Source organism: Calonectris borealis, chromosome 2, assembly GCF_964195595.1.
Source record: "Calonectris borealis chromosome 2, bCalBor7.hap1.2, whole genome shotgun sequence".
Lineage (NCBI taxonomy): Eukaryota > Metazoa > Chordata > Aves > Procellariiformes > Procellariidae > Calonectris > Calonectris borealis.
This window is the reverse complement of record NC_134313.1, coordinates 167,297,558-167,321,715: the sequence shown is the minus strand read 5'-3', so window position 1 is coordinate 167,321,715 and position 24,158 is coordinate 167,297,558. Positions and strand designations below refer to the sequence as shown.

The window sequence follows — 24,158 nt, the reverse complement described above, 5'->3', positions numbered from 1 at the left end:
TTTGGAAGGTGTCTTAAGTCACCCTGTATTCCTGTCTGAGTTTCGATGAGATCATGAGAAATTTCTCTTGAAGAACAATTTTTATTTTCTCTTTCCATGTCAGAAAATTCCACTGTACACGGAATTACATCCATATGCACCTGTTTGTCTCCTTTATCCTGAGAGCAATTGCTGTTTTCACCAAAGATGCAGTTTTGTTTGCAGATGAAACTATGGACCACTGCCTAATGTCAACGGTACTAAATTTCCCCTCTCTCTTATCTTTGATTTAACATTTAATTCTTGAGCTGAAGAGAACACGGCGATTTCTTAATCCCATTTCTCTTTAGTTTGCTAGAATTGAAATCTTAAACCAAACAATATTACAGAAACCCAAAGACCAAGTACTATGACTACATTCAGCTTGATATATAAAGTACAGGTCTGTTGACTCTAATGAAGCTGTAGCAATTTCTATCAGTAAAGAATTTCATCTATAAGACAAAGACAATGTTTCCTTTTCAAAAAACTCAAGTAAAGTCAATGGAAATGATGGAATCCCAAACCTACTGAAATCTTGTAATAATTTCTCCATTCTTGTGGGGTAACACTGAATTTTGCCTATACTTGTAAAGAAACCAGACACAATGGAGAGTAGACCTAATAGTTTTTTCTTCCTCTGCATTTCCAGGTTGCTTGTAAGGCTGCTGTGGCATTCTTCCAGTTCAGTATTTTAGCCAATTTCTTCTGGCTTCTTATAGAAGGGATATACCTACAAACACTGCTTTTGCTGACCTTTGTTTCGGACAAGCAGTATGTATGGTGGTTCATATTTACTGGCTGGGGTTAGTAGTTTTTTCCTCTTTGTGTTGTTTAGTATTTCTATTACTTTCAGATCTAGATAAAATATTTGTTCTGAGATAAAAGGTGCCTATCAAAGGTGCCACCTTTCTGATGAAAGTTCCCCATTCATCTAGTACTACTACATCAAAACCACACCATTATTCTGTCTTTCTTCTTATTTTGTTAGATATTTAACCGTTCAAAACTTTGAAGGAGAGGATGGGATGGATTACTACAAGCACTATGATATGCCTACTCGAAAGACTACAACATTCATCTTTGTCATTGGAATTAATTTCATGCAACTACAGTAATTTAAAAGTTAGCCATCTAATCTAAATTATCTCTCCAGGTTTCTCTTGCAGTCAGTAGAGTGAGGTAGGCATGCCGTGGTGGTGATTAATCCAGTCCTGAAGAAGATGAGTAATGTGGCTGAATAACATCCTGGAAACATTTTGCCTTCCTCCACTGACTAAAGAAGTTTGGGTGACTACCTTTAAGTTGACATTTTGCTTTTAGTAAGCAGAATTAGATAGATTAATCTCAAATCATGTTGAGTTCAGGCCTAGGAATCAAAAAATCCTATTTTTTTCAGAGACCTTCTGGCTTTCGGGAATCTTTTGAGCTTATACAGCAATTAAAATTATCTCTGATTTTTAGAATATGTGCAGGTAATACATAGAATTTCTTTCACTGCAGAGAATGTTTTATTGTGACTCTCAGATATTCTTGTACCTCATCTTGGCTATTCTAAAATGGAGGAACACAAATTGAGTGGTTACACAACATTTTTGCCTTAGGAGTGAAACTCAAGTTCTCCTGAAGTAAATAGTAATTTATCCTTCATCTTCAGATTCTTAGACTTTTTTTTTATGTAATTAAATTTTAAAAGTCTGCATTTTATAAACGGGATGTTAATTTGGAACTATTCCAATTATGATATCCTGATGCTTAGACCTTGATTAATCACAGCTAACTTTAGATAACAAAGGAAACACCTCAATTAATAATACAGTAATCCTTATCTCCTTCTATAATCAATGGAAAATGAGAGACATCTCAGGGGCAACTCAGATCTTAGGTGATATGGATGTAAATATTTATCTTGATTAATTAAAAAGGCAACTTGAACTGAATATGGTCCCAGCTTAAAGGCCTTGAACAAAGGTCTAAAATTAAGAAGGACAACTTCTGTGCCTTTCCTACAATGCTCAAATGATACTTAGAAAGATATTACCTATATTTCTATGGATATATCAGTGAAAATGTCACCTGCTTCAGATTAGAGCCCCCTTTGTGGCAGGTTTGAAAGTCACTTAGTCTTTACAAAATTCAATTCACAGAATGAGAGCAAACGCAATTGCTATTTTATAGATCTGCTTAAAAAAAAAAAAAGAAGAAGAAGAAGAAAAAGAAATAACTATTCAGTCATAAATACAGAAGGATAAACAGTGACAAGGTGAGATTAGAAATCACCAATGCATGGATTTAGCTAAATTCTCATGGAACGCTCATCAATTGATGGGTCTAGAGTGATTAGTAGAGACTCCTTAGGACAAAAATGTGAACTTTTCCAGCAAGTGTATAGAGAGTTGTATGCTGGCCACAATTCAAAAGATAAAAGCATTTTAGCTAAATAAGTGATTCGTCCAGCTTCACAAGTGCTCGTAATTCATATCCAAACCTTGAAGTAATTCTTACCTGTTATTTTTGAAAAGATAGTTTCACAGCATCCCCTATTCTCCTTTGTTTTGATTTCATTCTTCTGTGTTTTTTTTTTTCTTTTTTTTTTCTTCCCTGAACAGCGAGCTAAGTTCTTTCATAAAGTTATTTAAAATCGTCTGGCCCATTATTTGACCTTTAATGTACATCCAGTCTGCTGCACTGTGAACCTTCTTGGAATAAAGTTTCCATGGGACAAGGTATTCAAAACAATTATATTGTGTGTTCCATGTTGATTTGTCCAGGAGCTCCCACTGCTGTGATGTTTGCTTGGGTCCTCACAAGAATCCATCGACAAAATACTGGGTAAGTCAGAGTTTGGATAAGGAAGCCAAGGACATCCTATTTTGTATTGTATTTTGATTTGCTAGTGAGGAAAAAATAGATATAAAAAACTGAATAACAAAAAAAAAATGTTCCAAAGTTGTGCCTCTAATCTTTAAACTTCATAGGCAAGTAAGTGAGAAAATAGTTTTAAGTCTTCTGATTTTGATGTGCATATATGGAGTAATAAAACCTGGAAATATTATTGACATTTCATTTAGCTTCCTAATGCCCAGTCCTTGAAATAATTATATTTTAAGAAAATCATTGCTTTTGTATAAAATCAGCCATAAATTACTAACCCTAATCTCTTCAAATAAGTACCTCCCAAACAAACACTTTATGTCCTGATAAGCAGCTGCTTCTTTCATTTCCATTCAGTTCTTTGATTCTCTCTTTTTTTTTTTTTTAATTTATTTTTATCTTTTAATATGAGAGCCAGGTGTAAAGCAGATGATTATTTACTAAAAGCTGCCCTGAAGGCCTTCAGGTAATTTCACAAGGATGATCAGTTGGAAAGGACATTATTTTACACCTACCTGCTCAGGACTCAGATTAATGATGTAGAAGCAGTAAGTTCTATGGTCCACCACATTTGGCACATCCTATTTTCCTTTCTTTATATTACTGCAGTACATCTGCAGAAGTTCTCCACTGTAATGTTTCATAAGTGGAAGCAGTCTACCTTTCCACATCATGTGCTTCCTTTTTGTAGCCAGGAGAGGTGCGGGAAGATTTCATTTTTCCTCCTTTCCCACTGCTCCTCTTCCAAAGAATTGATGGGTTTATCTGTTGGATCTGTAGCAAAAGAATCTGGCACAAGATAATCCAGTTACAGAGTTCAGAGAACAGTGGAGAGAAGGAACAAGAGCTCTGACAAATTCTCACAGGCTTAAAGAGGGGGCTGAAAAGTGTCTGAACTTTGGGTGCTCTTCCAGCAAAGTGCCTACCTGCTCTGATGTATTTTAGCTGTCCACTTTAAGATGAGATTAATTGTGTCCTGCTGTATTGATCTCCTTTGACTGCAAAGGAAATGTAGTTGAATAGATGAAGACATCTACACAGTCAGATGAATCTCATCGCAGATCCTCCATTCTTTTGGTTGATCTTCTAATATTAGATATATGAACAAACTACAGTATCAGGACCACTCATCCTTTACCTAATAGCCTAGTAAATTGGAAACCTAAGTTCTTCAAACACAGCTGGTCCGAACTCACATTGTTCACATTGCAAAGACACACCTTATGCTCGGACATGCTGGTATAAGCCACCATCTGTAAACTTTATTATTATGCAGCCAAGTATCCTGTATCACAAAACTGGAAGGGAAAATATAGGAAGAGGGAGCATGATATAACCTAGCATGTATGGCACTTGAGTGGAGAGAGTTAAGCTGGACTATTACTGATGTTAAATACATGAAAGCCTCAAAACAAGGACCAAAAGCCCATTCTGCTCTCTCCCTTCAGGGTACCTTTACTAGGGCTCTAGATTTTTCTTGCCTATTTCCTCATGACCCCAAAGTCATTATGTTTGTGGATGCAGAGTAGTTTAGTCTCTGATCTGTACCCTGTAAATCAGTCACTTTTTCAACAGAAGAGCAGGAAAGAAGCCTGAAAATACAAATGTGCATTTCTTGACTTTGCTTTGGTTCTTCAACCATTGCCTCTTACTGAATAAACTTCCTTTAGATTGGGCTGCACAGAAACTTTTAGAGAGGTATCAGGGTACGAGTACTGGCAGGGGCCTTTAAATAGTGATTTCGAACTTAGTGTCCATCACTTTCCTATTCTGTGACAGAAATACATTCAAGTGTTGTGAAAAGCTCACATGGGATAGAGAACATGACTGGTTTTGTTTGCTGTTTCAGATGTTGGGATGATGATGAAAATGGAGTGGTGTTATGGATCATCAAAGGCCCCATTTTGCTAACTGTATTAGTATGTTCTTTCACTTTGTCTTGAGTATCTTTTGAAATGTGAAAGCTAAGTTAATGTCTCCTTTCAGTAAGCTGGGAAAAAAGCAATACCACATGCTATGGTATTGAATTTTAAATAGTTGGAAATTATTGTATAACATACGGTTTTGTTGTTGTTGGTTTTGCTCGTTTTGTTGTTCCCCCCCCAAACACCCTAAATCACAACCTAAAGGGTAAATGCCATCTTTTTTAGAGTCATGCTAGGATATAATGGGATCATCTTGATACCTCCATTCCACATACCATAGTCGTGTCTTTGTCTCTGTAAGTCATTTCGGAAGAAAGGCAATCTGTACTGGCATGACTCTTAGATAATATGAAGCTGGTTTAATACAAGAAATACATATAGATCATTTTATCTAGTATATTTTTTAAATGAGTTCTTAGGACATAAACTTAAGACAAAAAATCTCCTTTATGCACCCATTAATTCCATCTAAATTTAGGGAGGAAACAGTTTGTCATTTAGGACTGTATCTGTTATAATCCGTGTCATAAACAATGAAGGGAGCAGGGGGGACTATTTAGACATTGTAGGATCTGCTAGGTGCTGACAGCGAATATTAGGACTTAATATCAGACATAAAATGATATTGAGATATGTAGGTCTATATTCATTCAACATAACTTTCAGCATATCTTTATGTATAGCTACACATTAGTGGGAAAAATAACACTATTTCTAATGCTATCAATTTAATCTGTGAGCAGATCTTCACTGGTTTATACCAGTGCAATTCCTATAACCGGGAATTTTCAGTTAATTTGTATCAATTGAAGACACGTCTTGATTTGTAGTACGTTTACAGGTTTTGTCTTGTCTTTTCAGATTAACTTTATTATATTTATTAATGTGATCAGAATTCTAGTCCATAAATTGAAGTCTCAAGAGGGAGGAGGGAGCCATTCAAGCCACTTTGTGTAAGTATTTCTGGGTCTCTTGGTATTGACTCATTCTAGCTGTTATAAGAGATGTTTTATGGGCAGGAGCACAAAATGTTCAACTCCTTACTAATAGAAAGAAATCCCCAGAAGAAATAAAAATGTAAACTTTCCTTTTCATCCCAAATATCACATCTCTCTTTTTCTTCAGGGGGAGGAGGGTGGTGTGGATGTGTTGGGAACAATGATAAAAGTAAAATATAAAGTATTACAACTCCAGCAGGACCCATCTTGAAAGTGTAAACACTAAATGTCAGGTAATGCATCCATCTTGCTTCCAGTCCTTTCCACACAAATGGCCACATAGAGAAAGATGCAGATAATTTCCTTTAAATTCTTAGCAGTAACATGATGCTGATGTTCTGGTAACTGAACCTAGTCCTTCCTGTTTCCAATCCCCTTCACAATCAATGGGGATGTCATCAGTGCAGTCAGAGGACTCTAGTGAACTATTTGACTCATCCTAAAATATGTAGGTATGGCTCTTAGTTATGGCACAGGACCTAGCATAAACCTGTGCCCTTCTGGAGTGAGCTGAAGACCAAGCAGAATACCCTAGCACATCACCAGTGGTTCTTACACTACTCTTTCAGCAACTGAATCAAGTCCTATGGACAGTGATGATTACATCTCCATTGGTGGTTTTGGAAGTTGAGAGACTTATATGGGGATACCTACATGTGATTGAGATTAGTCTCAGGAGACTAGATCAGAGTATTTAGTTTGGTGCCCCTGTTTTTGCATGTGTAGGAGGGAGAAGAACCCTTAAATGTCAATTGCATGCTGATGTGTTTGTCTTTGTTCACCAGGGGTTGACGGTGGGAGTGGCAGAAAATAATCTTTCTGTAACTTCGTTGGATGTAATTGCCTCCATTATGGAGCTGTCCTCTGTATTAAAATTTGTTCCAACATATAATTGTTATCACTAATGCCGTATTTCTAACAGTGCATTGTTCTTTAATTGTTGGTTTGCCAGGAGACTTGCTAAATCCACATTACTCTTGATCCCCCTCTTTGGAGTGCACTACATTGTATTTGCATTTTTCCCAGAAAGCACTGGTCTGGAAGCTCGCCTTTATATTGAGCTGGGCTTGGGTTCTTTTCAGGTAAGCTGGACAAAATGTTTATCAGTCCTAAGAGGTTTGGGCTGAAACACCACACTCTCATGAGTTTTACATTTTAGGTTGGTTATTAGAGCAGGTGTTAATAATGTGTCTAAATTCAACACACACATTCCGTCTTACTACTTTGCAAGCTCTTTCTGTTGTCTGTTCCCTTATCTTATTATTTGAAATCTCACACTAGTTTTGAGTTCTGACTCAGACTTCATATTAATAATCATGAAAAAGAATACATCTACCTTTGTTGAATAACAATCACTGAGTACCATGAAGACCAGTCTATGGATTAAGGTGAACTGATTGAAGCTAATTCCACATATAATAAAGATGATGATAAGAGGATTGAAAACATAAGGATAATGTATAACAACCTGTTCTGTCTTTACCCTTTAGCAGTAATGAATCCATTGTGTTAATACTTCTTCGTTTCTTTTATTTTACTATACTACTGTTCAGAACAATATCTTGGATTTGAGAGGGCTGGGGCCTGGGTATGGTACACTTTGTAATAAATAGCTGAGGTCTTTTTGCTTCCCCTTTCCCCTGTACCCCACAACAGCTTGTCCATGTTCATATGCGTTGAAAGTGATCCCTCTTCATAGAATCATTGAATCATAGAATGGTTTGGGTTGGAAGGGACATTAAAGATCACCTGGTTCCAACCCCCCTGCCATGGGCAAGGACACCTTCTACTAGACCAGGTTGCTCAAAGCCCCATCCAAACTGGCCTTGAACACTTCCAGGGTTGGGGCATCCACAACTTCTCTGGGCAACCTGTTCCAGTGCCTCACCACCCTCATAGGGAAGACTTTCTTCCTTATATCTAATCTAAATCTACCCTCTTTCAGTTTAAAGCCATTATCCCTTGTCCTATTGCAACAGGCCCTTGTAAAAAGTCCCTCTCCAGCTTTCTTGTAGGCCCCCTTCAGGTACTGGAAGGCTGCTATAAGGCCTCCCTGAAGCCTTCTCTTCTCCAGGCTGGACAACCCCAACTCTCTCAGCCTGTCTTCATAGGAGAGGTGCTCCATCCCCCTGATCATTTTTGTGGCCCTCCTCTGGACCTGCTCCAACAGGTCCATGTCCATGTCCTTCTTACGTTGGGGGCCCCAGAGCTGAACGCAGTACTCCAGGTGGGGTCTCACCAGAGTGGAGTAGAGGGGCAGAATCACCTCCTCGACCTGCTGGCCATGCTTCTTTTGATGCAGCGCAGGATACGGTTGGCTTTCGGGGCTGCAAGCACACATTGCTTGGTCATGTTGAGCTTCTCATCAACCAACACCCCCAAGTCCTTCTCCTTCAGGGCTGCTCTCAATCCATTCTCTGCCCAGCCTGTATTTGTGCTTGGGATTGCCCCGACCCATGTGCAGGAGCTTGCACTTGGCCTTGCTGAACTTCATGAGGTTTGCATGGGCCCGCCTTTCAAGGCTGTCCAGGTCCCTCTGGATGGCATCCCTTCCCTCCAGCCTGTCGACCGCACCACACAGCTTGGTGTCGTCAGCAAACTTGCTGAGGGTGCACTCAATCCCACTGTCCATGTCACCGACAAAGATGTTAAACAGTGCAGGTCCCAACACTGACCCCTGAGGAACACCACTTGTCACTGGTCTCCACTTGAACATTGAGCCATTGATTGCAACTCTTTGAGTGCAACCATCCAGCCAATTCCTTATCCACTGAGTGGTCCATCCATCAAATCCATGTCTCTCCAATTTAGAGACAAGGTTGTCATGCGGGACAGTGTCAATGCTTTGCACAAGTCCAGGTAGATGATGCCATTTGCTCTTCCTTTATCCACCAATGCTGTAACCCCATCGTAGAAAGCCACCAAATTTGTCAGGCATGATTTGCCCTTAGTGAAGCCATGTTGGCTGTCACCAATCACCTCCTTATTTTCCATGTGCCTTAGCATAGCTTCCAGGAGGATCTGCGCTGTGATCTTGCTGGGCACAGAGGTGAGACTGACTGGCCTGTAGTTCCCCATGTCTTCCTTTTTTCCCTTTTTAAAAATGGGGGTTATGTTTCCCCTTTTCCAGTCAGTGGGAACTTCACCGGACTGCCACAACTTCTCAAATATGATGGATAGTGGCTTCATCCACCAGTTGCCTAAGGATCCGCAGATGGATCTCATCAGGTCCCATGGACTTGTGCACCTTCAGGTTCCTTAGATGGTCTCGAACCTGATCTTCTCCTACAGTGCGCGGCTCTTCATTCTCCCAGTCCCTGCCTTTGCCTTCTGCGGCTTGGACAGTGAGGCTTGAGCACTTGCTGGTGAAGACTGAGGCAAAAAAGACATTTAGTACCTCCGCTTTCTCCATATCCTGGGTAACCAGGTCTCCCGTTTTGTTCCGGAGAGGGCCCACATTTTCCCTAGTCTTCCTTTTATCCCCGATGTACCTATAGAAACTTTTCTTGTTGCCCTTGATGTCCCTGGTCAGATTTAATTCTATGGGGGCTTTAGCTTTCCTAACCTGATCCTTGGTTGCTCAGACAATTTCTCTGTATTCCTCCCAGACTACTGTCCTTGCTTCCACCCTCTGTAGGCTTCTTTGCTTACCTCTCTCTCAACCATGGCTGGACACTGTTTGGGAAAATACCTGTTGGCCCAAGACAAAGCTGTGTGTGTCATGGACCACGTTGACATTTTAACAACACGTAGAAGCAAAGGTCAGCATTCAGGGCTGTGCCTTGTTCAGTTTACTAATAGAGATGTAGTCTAGCACTGTCCAGTGTTTGCCTGTGTTTGCATAGTCGGTGAAATGGCTTGGCTCCCAGCTGACTAACACCCCCCCAAACAACGTCTGGCTGTAGTTCTGGGCGAATATGGACCCAACACTTTTCCCAATAGGTTGTTTGAACACAGCCATCGTCTTGTGAGTAAAATAAGATAGTTTAGCAGTAAAGATGCAAAACAAGAGCAGGTCCTCACCCAGTTTATTCACTGCTGTAAATATAGACTAGAACAAGACAGAGGTCCCTACTACCTTATCTGAGGAAGAACTTGTTTGTAGGATACAGTAAACAGTAAGTTAGTCCTTAGTGTCTCCATAGAAGGGCAATAATATACACATAGTGTCGCCAGTCCACTGAGGAATTTAATCCTGTTATGAAAACCCAATAAGTTGTGCCACATCACCTAAATTCCAATGGCACAATGAAAAATAGGTATTTTTGTTGTCATACTCATATTTTGAATGAAACCTGATGTCTTTCTCTGATTCTATGCTTTAAATCCTGATGGTTGGCTTTTTTCTCCCTATCCCCCCTGTCCTAGGGTTTTGTTGTTGCTCTTCTATACTGCTTCTCAAATGCAGAGGTGAGTAGCAAGTACGTAAAATCATCAAAACCTTTTAAACTCATGGGCCTCTCTTGTTTTTCTTTTTTTTTCCTATTTCCAAAACAGATCTGTGCTTTGATCTGCTCCCGAAAGCATGAAATATCCATATCTCTTTTTCCCCTGGTACCGTTGTTGACTTTATTCATATTCATACAGTTCTGACAGAAGGACACAAAATAAGCTTTAAAGCAATGACCCTTTAGAAATGGTTGGTGACTTTCCTGTCAGGGGACTTTTTTTCTGCTTTATGTCTAATAGCTATCATGATGATGTCTCAAGGAAAGCTTACTTTCTTTAGGTTTATTTTCTCCTAGTGAGTTTCTTCCCTTTCCCTTTCCCTTTCCCTTTCCCTTTCCCTTTCCCTTTCCCTTTCCCTTTCCTTTTCCTTTTCCCTTTCCCTTCCCTTTCCCTTTCCCTTTCCCTTTCCCTTTCCCTTTCCCTTTCCCTTTCCCTTTCCCTTTCCCTTTCCCTTTCCCTTTCCCTTTCCCTTTCCCTTTCCTTTCCCTTCTCCCTTTTCCCTTTTCCCTTTTCCCTTTTCCCTTTTCCCTTTTCCCTTTTCCTTTCATTTTTCTTTTCCTTTCCTTTTCCCTTTTCCTTTCCTTTTCCCTTCTCCAGGGCAGCCTGTGTGTTTTCAGTAGTTTTGTTCAAAATTTTTCTTTCCTGTTTTTTGTAACATTGTTAAAATTTGGATAAATTCCCTGTAGTACATTTTGGAGAGCCTGCCATTTTAAAAACTAACAGCTTCCCACAGAAAGGAGGAGAGTTACCTGGATTTCCTTGTGTAAACACTGTATAGATTGCCAGAATTTGCTTGCACTTTCCCCAAAAAGCCATGAAACCAGAGCCATAAGAAAATGTAAAACCAGATTTCATCCTCAGAAAAGTGTGTAGGTTAGATGAGAAGAATGACCCACTAATGGTGCCTCAGTCTCCCCGCTAGTTTAAACTGAACACTTTCATCGAGATGGCTAAATGGAAGTGAAATTAATCCTACCCAGGGATGAATGATGCCTAAAATATGTTTGCTACTTAGGAAAACAATTAATAATGGCCATTCTAGTGCTGTTCTGAGAGAGTGCCTTCAGGACTAACTGTAAATACAGAATGCTCTACTTCCCACCTGCCTTCTGTCTGCATAGGCTCCTTGCCAACAGCCTTTAAATAGCTTGCATATTGTATCTCGCAACACACAAATCTAGTAGGTGTTGGAAAAGGGTCAGGCAGAGAGTGCTCTCTCGCCCCAAGATTAAGTTGTATGGGTTGGCTTGTGTCCATGCTGCTTGAGGATAACTGCTTCTGCAGCAGATTGGCCACTCATTACAACTTGGCAGTGGATCCTTCCTGCATCTGTTATGGTTCCCTACAATCATAAAATTAATATTTTCTCTGTGTGTGTTCCTTCAGTTTTAAGTATCTGCAGCAATGTGAGAGACTGTGCTGCTGCCAAGCAGAGTGGTATCTGTATGGGATGAAACTGGTATTGTACGTCTTGTTTTTTGGACTAAGGTACACAGGAGTGTTGAAGGGTCTTGAGCTTGTTGGGATAGTACTGGAGTACTGGGTAGGTGGAGAAAGCCCCCTTTTATTTACTAGAGTTTTGAAAGCTTCAGATGGCTTGTTCTGTCCATACTTGAAGTTCCATACAGGGGCTGGTATGTCTGTGTGATTAACAGAGAGAATAAAGGCAGAATAGGGGCCACCTCAATGATAAATATTGCCAGTGACTTTCAGGGAGCCCTGACATCCAAGATGTACTTCTGCATGTCCCACCCTCCTTTCTGTACATTGTTGTAGAGCCTGTACCTAGTAGAGGATTAGATAACAGAATTACTAGATGAATTCCTAAGTTCAAAGTACTTAAATCACATTTGTCCATACATACATCCCCTGTAGAATTAATAATTTCACTTAACAGTTTATTTCTGCATTTAATTTGGAGTGGGTTTGTGTTAATGGTGCTACAACTATAACACTGTCATAGAATTTCAGTACTAATGAGAGCCACAGAAGATGGCAGCTATGTGGTTAGAAGCATTTGACGTATCTTCTTAGTTTAGGATGGCATTTGTAAATTGCTTTGTAGACATTCAGGAGAGCCAACCCCCTTGCAGGAGAACCAGAGGGAGATGAAGCTGAACGTGAACAGCGTGTTTCCTGCACCTACTTGGTCTCCCTCTGCTACAGTTTTGAGTGTGAGCTGCTTTATGTAGGGCAACTTTATGTAGAACCTACTTTCCCACTGTCCCCTCACCCTGGATTCCCAGTAGTGTCAATAGCAGGTTGTGAACCTCCAGGGTTGTTCAACCTACCTCTTAGTTGTGTGTCAGATGGTAAAAAAATCAGTTTTGCCTATGTTTTTGAGGATTCCGAGACCTCTCTCAAAAGTAATTTGTATTCAAATTGATTCAGTATCTTTCAGAGTTAGTAAGGGATCTTTAAGAGGGATTTCAATCTGGATAAACTGAAAGGCTGGAGAAGGACCCTTATTGTACATAGCAGGTCACAGCAAGGAGGCACAGAAGATTCAATATGAGAAAAAATAGAAATTATACAAAAAGGTAGAAATATTTATGAAGCACAGCTACAAAAACAAACTAAGAAACTGCAGTCAAAAACTTCCCCGCCATCATCTGACTTTTGGAAATTAAGTCTGTTTATTTTCAAAAGTGAATAGGGACATAGCTTAAGTTCTAAAAATGTGTTAAGGCTTAATCCTGATTGATTTGGATGCCTTTGTGCATCTGGGCTAAGTAGTGAGGCAGACATTTTGGCATATTTTACCTTCAGTACCCACTAAGTCTTAATTTTCTGATTCTCTGTTTTTAAATTCCTTTTCTATAGGTTCAAAGTGAACTGAAGAAACAACTGTGCAAATGGCAGTACCAAGAATACCTGAACTTCACACACAAACACAGGACTTTGTCCAGAGAAAACAGTCCAGTCAACTATGTCACTCAGTTATCACTGCTTGAAAAAATCAGTCCAAAAAGGAAAACATCTGCATACCAGAATGGTGTAACTTCTGTCTGAGCTTTTCTAGCAGGATGAGTTGCTGTGATGTTATAACATACTACCTAAGAGATGGCCAGCTTGGATCCTTTATGGCTTTCCATAGTGTCAAGAGCCTTCTGTGAATTTCTTGTCCTGAATGCAAGCTGCTTTTCTCACCTGGTACAGATCAGTCTCACAACCCTGGTTCTCTCTCTCCTTAAGCATACAAAATCCACTTGTTTTGTTTTGAAAAGTCAGACCTTGAGCTGGTGTGAATCAACAGGTTAGCACCCAAGAAAAAGGAACTACATTAATTCCTCCCAGGCCCAGCATGTTTGTCACGTCTTTATTAGTGTTTCACAAAATTTCCAGTTTTCAAGAGCACTTTTCCTAATCTTCGTTTGAAACAGTTATGTGTCAGTAAAGGTTTGCCATAATGATTAGTGATGTTTTATTAGTTGTTTTGAGACAAATTGAGCCTACTTAATGGGAATTATACACAGAAACTTGCTAAGCACCTGTCTATGGAGCAGCAACCTCCTTTAAAAGGAATCTCAAGGTGTCTCAAGAGTGACATGAAAAAAGAACAAGTCACATTAGCTGCTTGGGTTATTTTCTTCCACGCCTGCTGAAAAGAGAGATTAAATTAGTCCAGAGGACCCCAAGCCCTTTCTTGTCTGTGGGAAAACATGGAGTGGCTGAACATTAGGCAGATTATGCGTGTATGAAGGAAGAACATAGAGCAAACCCAATGCAGCATGCCAGTGGGGCTACCTTGAGCTCAGAATAATATACAGACCTAGTTTTAGTGCCCAGATGCTGGTCCTTGTGTAGTTGGAACAGACCTTCTGCCACCATAACCTTGAAAGCTGGCTGGATCCATCAATGAAATACACAATTAAACTGTGCTTTTGTGCTTTTTTGGGATCTCCCCTTGACGACTAATCTGCTGCGATTGCTGTGATTATCTCAGTCTTGCCCATCATTTCTCAGCTCATTACCACTCCACTCGATGTTTCTGGGGTCAGAATTATCAACACAGCAGTGTGGTCTAGTGAAGCAAAGTAAAACAGAGCAAACCAATGTTGTGCTTGCATCACTTCTTTGGGTGGCCTTCCTCTTTCTTCAGGACTGAGTTGAACTCTACCTCAAACTCTCCAAAAGTAAAGAAAGGGCACACAAGGTACACCAGACACAGCTATAGTTCCTTTCAAGATAGGACCATTCCCAGGAGAACCTGCATTCAGACTTGAAAGCACTGCTAGAGACCATGGCCATTCAAGTACATGTTGGCTTTCTGTGAACTGCAGTATCAGTTTAGCTTTAAAAAGTAGTGCTCCAGTCCCTCACTTTGCTCTACTCTTGGTTAATTATTTAGGCCAGGAGGCATTTGACTTGGTGGAAACCTCTTTGTTGATTTTAGGTGCTTCACCTCTAGTTCCATTATTAGAGCAGAGATGAATTGTCCAGATTTTTATAAATATGATTCAGATCAGTCCTTTATTGATTAGGCATTTAACCCATCTGTCCCAATGAATCAGATGTCCTCTGTAAGGTGTCATTTTATCTATTCTGACCTGCTTATCTGTTTTCCTTGTAAAAGTAACCTTTGCTCCTGTGTTGTTTACGTTTGTTGCCTAGCATAGTGATGCGAACACATTTGTATGATGTACATCTATAAAATGCAAGTGATAATTACAGCCGTTGTGAGTTTGTAAATTTTAATTATGTCAGTTTGGATAATTCATTTGAGACTTTATAAAAAAAGGACAATCTTATAATTGTGTTTACTATGGATACAGTTTTGAAGCCAAAGAATCATAGAATCATAGAATCATTAAGTTTGGAAAAGACCTCTAAGATCATCGAGTCCAACCGTCAACCCAACACCACCATGCCCACTAAACCATGTCCCTAAGTGCCTCATTTACATGTCTTTTAAATACTTCCAGGGATGGTGACTCAACCACTTCCCTGGGCAGCCTGTTCCAAGGCCTGACCACTCTTTCAATAAAGAAATTTTTCCTAATGTCCAATCTAAACCTCCCTTGGTGCAACTTGAGGCCATTTCCTCTTGTCCTATCAGAGGATGAGAATATGTGCAATTTTGCCCTTTTCATCCGAGAAAAAATTTACATTATGTGATCCTGCAACCTGACTTAATACCCCACTCCCCTTCCAAGACACCGTCACTAAGACATAGGTCTGTGGGACCCTGCTTCTATCCATTTTTGAGAAAAGACCATTAGTTCAGGTATCTGACTACTTCTGAAAGTTTTCTTGAGGAAATAGTTGTGGTAAACATTACTGAGTTGTCTAGATGAAGGAATTGACCCATATCTCTTCATCTGCCTTTGAGGAGAGACAAAGTTGCAGTGAATTATGCTTCTGTTTTTGGCTGACCTGGGAATGTTTCATCAAAAAAAAACCTGGCCTGAGGCTTTATGTTATGGAGATTTCTTCTCCAAGTACAATCTCCTCTTTACTTTCTTTCCCACTTAACTTCATCGTTTATTTGGTGCATGTATCAGCCATCTTGTGTCACACAAGCTCCCAGCTTCCCAGCTGAGCTCCCAGGATGGCCTGCATTTGACTTTAAGACCACCCATCTCACTATATGTCCTCTTCCTTTATTACTGGGAAGCTTCTTTATTGGACAAAGGATCCTGAGGAAGGAGAAATGATGGCAAAGAAAGGTGATAGGTCCAGTATACCATGAAGGATCTTTCCATCAGTCATTCAGTGTTCAGTCTCCTCATAAAAATTCAACAGCTCTATCAACTCCACCGTTCCTACCAGACCCCGCAACCTAGTCTGTACCCATATACCATCACCATGCACATTCAGCTTGCATTATCCCCTTTTGCTTCAAGCTCTTTCCAGTCACCCTCAAAACTCATCTCACAGAGATCCAACCCAATGCCTCAAAAGTTCTCCAGCAACCTCCAGCAACCAGCCACCTGCTCTGCCTGTCCTTTGTCCAAAATGTCCCTGCATCCCTCCCAATGCTATTAACATTTCCAAGCCTTTTACTTTTCAAACATTTTGGATCAGGATGTGTAAGCCATAAGCTGGAATCAAGGGCTATATGAAGATATTCTGCATATATACAAAGCCACTATTTACATAATTTGTATAAAGGGCACACTTGGAACAATCTGGTGATGAAGTTAATAATCCTGGGGAGTGCAAAAGTTTCTTGGATAAAAGTTTTGTTTGGGCTGTGAAAAGGCTGCTGATCCCTTGTTGATGGCACATCTGAGGACCTGATGGTGTGCGTAGGAGTAAAGGATATACTGCTGCGAAGGCAGCAAAGCCATTGTCACAAACGGTGTCTAGAAGTGCTGTGCGGTCTGCGTGGAGGCACTGCCATCTCGTGGTGCGTGGTGTGTGCTGGGCACGCTGCTGGCCTGTCTGGATGTGTGCAGCCCGGAAAGCTAGGCAGTGTGCCGAAACATTGCCCCCCGCTCACAGCCAGTACGAACCTGAGATGTGCCCTCTCCCAAGTGAGATTTACATAATTACCAAAGGACAGCTGCAATATATCATGAAGTTATATCAGCTAGGAAAAGCTGCTTTCTCTTCCTCTAATCCTCTGGCATATTTACACAGTATAACTCTTCAATTATTTTTAAATGCCCTTACAAACTACATTACAACCTGGAAAGGTTAAAACCAACTGTTTCAGCTGACTTTTTTGGTGTTGCAGCAAAGACAGGTTCTTAAGGTAACTGAAATTTCTCACCAAGAGTAGATTTTTAACTCTTACAGTGTCAGCATATTTTTTCAGAAAACTTGATTGTGTGGACTCCAGATTAAAAGAAATCCTTCCAGCAGGCAGCTTTACCTGCTTTGCCAATGCTGAGCTTCCCCAAGGTTGCCTAATCCATCCAGAGCTGGATTTTCAAAGCAGTGCAGAGGGATGATAGAAGCTATTGGAAAAAAACAGGCCAGAAAAACATGGAAGGTTTCAGTGCATCTCAAACTAAAGGAAGAAATAATTAATCAATTTAAAAGTGCATTGCATGACAGAGAATGATCTTCAGGAAAAATTAAATGCTGTGATAAGAAATACCCAATGCGATACTCTCTCTGTAAAGCAAAGGTGGTGTTCAGCCCACAGGCTATAATAGCTAAATTTAGGCATCTGTATGTTGCAACCTGTATATGATTTGGATGTCTAAGCCAGTGGAAGTATTAGCAATACAGTTAGTGAAATCCATGAGCCACTCAATTCTCCCTAAAGTAAGTACCTACATTTGGACAATTCTATAACTGTCTAGACATCACTGGCTATTGAACTGGAGTTGGATTCTGTTGCATAAACATAGTTACCAAATGCCATTTGAGATGTCTTGGGTCATCCAAGACATCTGCGCTGTCCTGGAGATATGATTCAGATTTTTGGACACTTATCCTTTTCTGGAAGAGCAGCTGGAGGCCAGGCAGGACACCATACAGCTCCCAAAATCACACTAGCTACTTGCATCTAATCATCCAATTCCTGCTCTTGGTGCCTATTATCTGTAATGAAAGCTTGGGCACCTAGTCCGTGTCTACATGCCTTCCTATTCCTTCAGTCCTACTCCGTGAGATAAACTCCACCCTATAGCTAAAGCATATTAAAGGAGGATCATACCTTGATTTCTTTGATCTAGGCTACCTATGTGGTTGAGTCACAAGCACATTATGACTTCCTTGTCATCTACTAAATTGCTGTGCAAAAATGACTCCTCTCCAGCAAACTTAATCTCAAGTCGAGTTGTGTTGAATGGGCAAAGTTGATTGAATCCATACCCAAGATTAAAAACAGACTTTAGAAGAGCTTAGCCCAACAATGGATGACTAAATCATGCAATGCAGAGATGGGTCCAACTTTTTTGGAAAGCCAGTGGTTACCAATTGCTCAACTACTGGAATAGGCTACAGAAACTGCCAGATAAGTTTGATGCCTGTGTCCCACTATATAGAAGTTGCCAGAAATAGTCCTTTGGTAAAGACAGAGACCTAACCTATAAGTCTTGATGATGTAGGGTTAAAAAGTGCTTTAAAATAAATTTAAACTAGAGATAGGGAGAAATAAAAAAAAAAATTAAAGAATTTTTTTAGTATCTGAGTGAGAATTTTTCAATTTCAGAAAACACAGTTGGATTTGAGGCAGTACTTTCCTTGGTGTGTTGACAGACCTAGAAAATGATGTTTTCCCAGTGTCTGGTCCTTGGAGCAAATGTACTATAGTGTGGTATTGTTTCTTTAAAATTCTGGATATTTACCATTGGAATTTTAGAGTTGGCTGAAACACTTTTGGAGGTGCTTTTTCTTCCCCTGCCTCTTAACTATAAAAGGACCCTAAAAAAATCACTTAGACTAGATGTAACCTTTAGAAACTAGGCCTTTTCCAGATTCCGTGTTCCACATTTGATAATCTCCCTGTTTAGTAAGATAGTGACTGATGCAACCCTTCTGCAAATGGTGGAAAGGGGAGACTCGTCCTGTGCTGCCTCATCCAGCACCCAAAGAAGGGGCTGAGGCTGCCTCAGATCACCTGGTAAATCCATGTAAATTGATTACCATAGGGTATTTACAATCATTTCAAATATACAAAAATGAAAATCCATATATCTGCCCTGCCTCTCTCAACTCCCAGCCTGCCCATGGGCCCAAGACCCCATTACATCCAGGCCCTGCCTCAGCAATGTTGTAGGATGCCAATCTCCAGCTTTGTAACAGCCCCACTCCACCAAGGCCTCCACTGATCTGGGATGGATCCATAGGCTGACGTCCTGGCCTGGCCTTGGACCTGTCTTGGACCTTCCTTGCCCGATGATCTGGACTCTTGGTTGAACCTGTTCTCCATCTCCAGGCTTTCCTTGCTTTCTCACTGGGGCTGTGACTGACCCTACTGTCCATGAGATGGCCCCTGTCTCCCAGCCCCCATCCCGCAGGATCAGCTGGCCCTGGCTGCTCCCTGACATATCTCTAACCTCAGTTTCAATAGATATATGTCCACTTCCCCATCAAAGGATGAGGCTCCAAATATCTGTACTTTGGCTAAACAAAGAGGGAGAATAGCAATTGAAAGATGTAGCCTTTGTGGAGGATTCACAAATCCACGAGGGCCAGACAAAGACTTACGGTAGCTGAAGCTGAGGAAAGAGATGGGAGAAATATCAGAAATAGGTCATCTACAGTGAGGTCTTCTGTTTCAGCAGGGTGAATGTACCTGATCTTTTGAAAATGATCTTTTGAACCTGATAATAAAACTCTTGAGGTTTGCTTTGACTAGAAAAGAAATGAAGCCTTGAAGCATATCAGATGTTATAGAAACCAATCTTTTTCCACCTTTGCCAGTGGACAGTGCCTTTGTTTGAGGACAACAGACTTTCTTTTCCTGTTTACATCCCTTAGAAATAATATGTAGGCCCCAAAGAACCTGTGGATCAAAGCTCAGAGCCACAGGGACTGTTAGTTGCAATGGAGAGTGTGTTACATTTGTATTGGCAGTATTAGACCATAGTCGTGCTTGATACTGATGCAGTGCTAAACACCTTCCTCATGTAACTCCACTGATGGATGGTGACGGAAGAGTGTGCACGGCCCACTAATGGCAAAGACTTCCTGCCTGGTTGGTCCAGGACTGACTTTGCCCAGCAGAATCCAGGGACTCCTTCCCATGAGGAAGGAAGCTAACCCTCTTAGCCCAAAAATCTCTATCCTGTTGCTTCAGGAAGAAATACGCTACCCTGTAACTTCACAGACAAAAATTTCTCTTTGGTGCAATTTTATATCAGAACAGACTTATACAAAATGATAATACATTTATTGTGTCATCTACAGCAGTATACATGTTAAAAACAATTTCTCAAAACACAAAAAAGGTTAGAAAGCAGCAATCGATATCTGTGTTTCCACCTCATAACAAAGCTGAATAACCCCAGATCCCGTTACCAATTAAACCAATTTTGACCAAAAAAGGTCAGTATTAGACCCAACAGGCCAGTAAGTTTGTACCTTGACACAGTCAAAAGTCAAAATACAGCTTGCCATCCAATAACTTGGTACTTCTCTTCTCAGAGCTATAGCATGTTACATTGCCACTAAATTGACAAGAAGAAGGGAAAGGGAATGAACACACCAAATATTTGTTTTTACAGATTATACCGGTACACAAAGGCCTCTTGAGACTTCTCTGCAAGGACAAAGTCCATTGGAAAAGGCATACCCAGAAGCCTGTCATTTCAGACACTGAAGAGTGCCATATCGCACAGTGTCATATCACACAGTAATTCTTTACATGGATGAATTCCCCAAAAGAAAGCCAATGGGAAACTGCAATTTTAATCATAAGAAGGTGAAAGACCACGAGGTTCAAAACATTGTTCAAGCTCTGCTGGTGTGTTTTCATACACAAAGTACAATGTGTATTTAGCTGAACTTAGCTCTTTAGTACAGATATGCACGGCTCTTAACATCAGAGCATCATTAACTACTACTGCATATTCCCTATCTTCCTAATGTTACTCTTAAACGCAATTCTGAATTGGTTGCATGTGCCTGACTGCTAAAAGCAGAGGGTAAAATCCTAACTTTTTTTCACTGCATGTGCACTATATACCATGATTTGTTTCTAGACACAGAAGTGCTGGTCATATGGACACAATCTGACAGAGAGAACAAAACTTCCTGGAAACTACTCTCGGTGAGAGCTACTAAGCCTTTATCAGGCATGTACCTCCCCCAAATCTGGTTGGTAATACCCAACAGAAGCCACCCTCAAGCTTTTCAAGACCATTATTTCTCAGTATGCATGGAACAGAACAACAGTGACTGAGCAAAGTTGCCAGGGGAAAAGTCATCTACATGTAGACTTCCACAGTGTCAACGTCTGTCTCTGATCTGGTCAGCTAGACTTCCTGGTGGAAAGAAACAGATACTTGCAAAGTATGAATCATCTCACTCATCAGTAGACATCAAAAATGTGTTTGATGCTTATACTCTAAAATTACTCATTTCTCTCTCGTGACTACAAAGGCAAAGTGGAGAAACTAGATCAAAGGAAGATATCTTCACTATTGATGTCTAAAGTTAAAAGTGATGTGGATATCTCCTTAGCTGCCTGCTTAGTGACACAGGATCTTTTCCAGGAATTTGCCTATGAGCCAGAATGCCTAATGCTGAAAGTCCTGGATGTTGAAAGGGACACATATTTAATATAGCCCTTGGTATTTAAGTCTCTAAGAAAGAAAATCAGGTAAAACCAGATATTTGGTTGTATCTTTGCATTACATACATTTCTACAGTTGTAGACTCAGGAGTCCGACAGACACTGCCTCCACACAGATATCAAAGTCTAGCTATCTGAGTTTGGAGCTGAGTCCCATCCAGTGAGTTTATCCCAGTTTCCTAGATATCCACACAGAGATCATAGATAAGACATAGGAACTGTAGGAGACACTAATCTTGTCTGGCAGCTGGAGGCCAAGCAGGATCCCATGTGGTGTCCCATATATCCTGCTCTATCTTTTCTTACTACCTTGTCTTGCGTCCCTTTAGACCTTCCATGTTATAATAGCTCTGCTGGGGTCATATTTATTGCTCTGCAGTGTCATGTAGCAGATGATTTTAAGCATCCTACATTTCTCTGGAAGCCTTCCCCACATGAGAAAATCTCAGAACAAAAAAGAAAGTCTTACTATCTTGAAATAACATAATCAAACCAAGGAGAAAAAGCTTAATTTGTTGAACTTTCTAAGTACATCCACGGAATGTGGAAGCTATGAGGATTACCTTCGGCATTTGGATCCTGCAGTTTGTCACGTAGGAAGGCTTCATAGGACTTCATGGCAGCTGTGAAATCACAGCTTGCATGTTTCTGTAGATGTTGAAGACACAGAGGGGTAAGTACAGTAGCTTCATCCAAGGTGCAGCATCTGTTCTAACTGTATCTTCTCAAATCAATCACTCACTGTGAAAAGGCTAAGAGACTTGGTTACACTGCTTTTTCATCCTGGCCCTTCTGTAATATTGGGATATAGATACTTCTTGTGATTATAGCTGGCTAACAGTTGTCATGCTTTCCTCACCATCTTCTCTCTATCATTATTTTTCTAAGTGTATGTTGGATGGGAGGCATTGAGAGGTTCATCAAAGACTGGATGAGGCTACGTGGAGAAAACTGAAAAAACGGTCATCTAGATTGTCCTGGGGAAATAGCTTGTAGTAACTCATCCTCAGCTGTTTGCAGCTGTACTTTTCAACCTTTTTTTGATCTGTGAGAGCCTTCACATAATTACAGGTAAGACAAAAGCCCTTCAGGAGCCTTACAAGCATATATTGTTATATACAAAGAATGAACTTATTTTCCTTAATCATCTTCCATGGACACTTCAGAAAGTCTAGGGGCTCTGAAGTCTCCACAGACCACAGGCGGAAAATGTCTGCCATAAGCAATTGTTTCTGAAACACTATTGAAAAACAATTTCAAATAACAAGGCAAATAAAGCCAATGAAATTAATGGGGGTTGCATTTCTTCTACTGCCACTGTTTATTAAAGTCACTCTGGACATATTTTTTTTGCTATGCCCTCTGAAATTTTTATATCTAATTTCTGGCAGGGCTGGGCTGGAAAAATAATGTGAAGTAACACTGCTGAAAAACAATTTCAAATAACAAGGTAAATGAAGCCAATGAAATGAAAGGGGTTTGCATTTCTTTTATTGCCACTAATTTCTGGCATGGCTGAGCTGGAAAGATAATGTGAAGTTAGGTATCTGCATGGTTCACGGGCCAGATTTAGTAGGGATTTAGTAGCAGCGTCAGACACGTGGGCACTGAAACCTCACAAACTGACACAATCAATATATTTTTGCCCATTTGAATGTTGATTTCCTGCAGTATGTTGACTGAATGAGTGTCCTATACCTTTGATTGGAAGCAGCAGCAATACAGCTTCTCTTGCAAGATTATAACTGAAACCAGAAAAGGAGATTGGGATCATTTCTGCCTTTAGATCTGACTGAATGAAAGCTGCTCAAAAACTAAATCTCCTTTATACACTTCGAAGAACTGGAAATCCTTCTCTTAGTTTTTATTGCTACTTTTTTTTCAGGATGTTTGGCATGTTGCTTCCAGTTGATTTTCCTGCTGTTCTCAATGGATTTGCATATGTCTGTGTTTGCTTCTTTGCATTGTTTTTGTTGCCCAAATTGAGATTAGAGCTGAAACAAATGCCGCTTAATAGCATGATTATTTTTAGTCTTATCTCTCAGCTGCATGATCAAAGATAAACTGTAGACTTTATCTGAAATAAAACTGTTCATATTTCAGGGAGAAAGGAACTGGAGGCAAGATTAGTATGACAAGGAGCATAAGCGAGCCAGGAGTTATTTTAATTTGGAATTCAGAAAAAGTTTTCCAACTGCAAGAAGAATGAAGTTTTATAATAAGTTTCCAGTGGGAACAGAAAGTGAGAAAAAGAAAACCTTACTGAATTTTAAAAGGGGAGTTGATCACTGCAGGAGTGGGAGTAATATGCTGTGAAAATAACGGCAATTACTTAATCTGAGTTCCCTTCAGATTAAGTGTCCTTATGGCACTGTGTTGATCTGGAACACCTGAGGATCAGAGACCAGCAACTCTAACTCTGCTAAATATGTTTTGTTCTTGATCATGTTGGTTTTACATACTTTTAGCTACTGATTTCTTTTGTCCACGGCATTTGTGAATCTTCGAGCTAACCAGAAGTCCTGCATAGCCCTTCATATGCAAGCACAGAAGCTATCATGCTATGCAGAAGCAGAATTTCATCCATCATTGATATGACAATATTATGAAAAGCCACAATTTTACAAAATGACATGGACAAGGCAAATTATGGCAACTAATCCTTGCATCACTGCTGAAGAGGATCAGATTCTCCCA

At 40.3% G+C, this 24,158-nt stretch overlaps 1 protein-coding gene across 2 annotated transcripts in view; it reads left to right on the top strand.

Annotated features, from left to right (window-relative positions):
- The window catches only part of LOC142078351 (vasoactive intestinal polypeptide receptor 1-like), a 31,496-nt gene extending 18,220 nt beyond the window's left edge, over nucleotides 1–13,276 (top strand). Inside the window, exons 6-13 of one of the 2 annotated variants that reach the window (XM_075140817.1) lie at nucleotides 104–236; nucleotides 671–824; nucleotides 2,790–2,850; nucleotides 4,742–4,811; nucleotides 5,679–5,770; nucleotides 6,768–6,897; nucleotides 10,184–10,225; nucleotides 13,088–13,276. In XM_075140817.1, coding sequence (XP_074996918.1) covers nucleotides 104–236; nucleotides 671–824; nucleotides 2,790–2,850; nucleotides 4,742–4,811; nucleotides 5,679–5,770; nucleotides 6,768–6,897; nucleotides 10,184–10,225; nucleotides 13,088–13,276 — 871 coding nt within the window. Of the gene's footprint in view, nucleotides 1–103; nucleotides 237–670; nucleotides 825–1,735; nucleotides 2,851–4,741; nucleotides 4,812–5,678; nucleotides 5,771–6,767; nucleotides 6,898–10,183; nucleotides 10,226–13,087 lie in introns of those variants that run through there. The other variant, XR_012672180.1, reaches the window with a different exon arrangement.
- The last annotated feature ends 10,882 nt before the right edge of the window (nucleotides 13,277–24,158 follow it).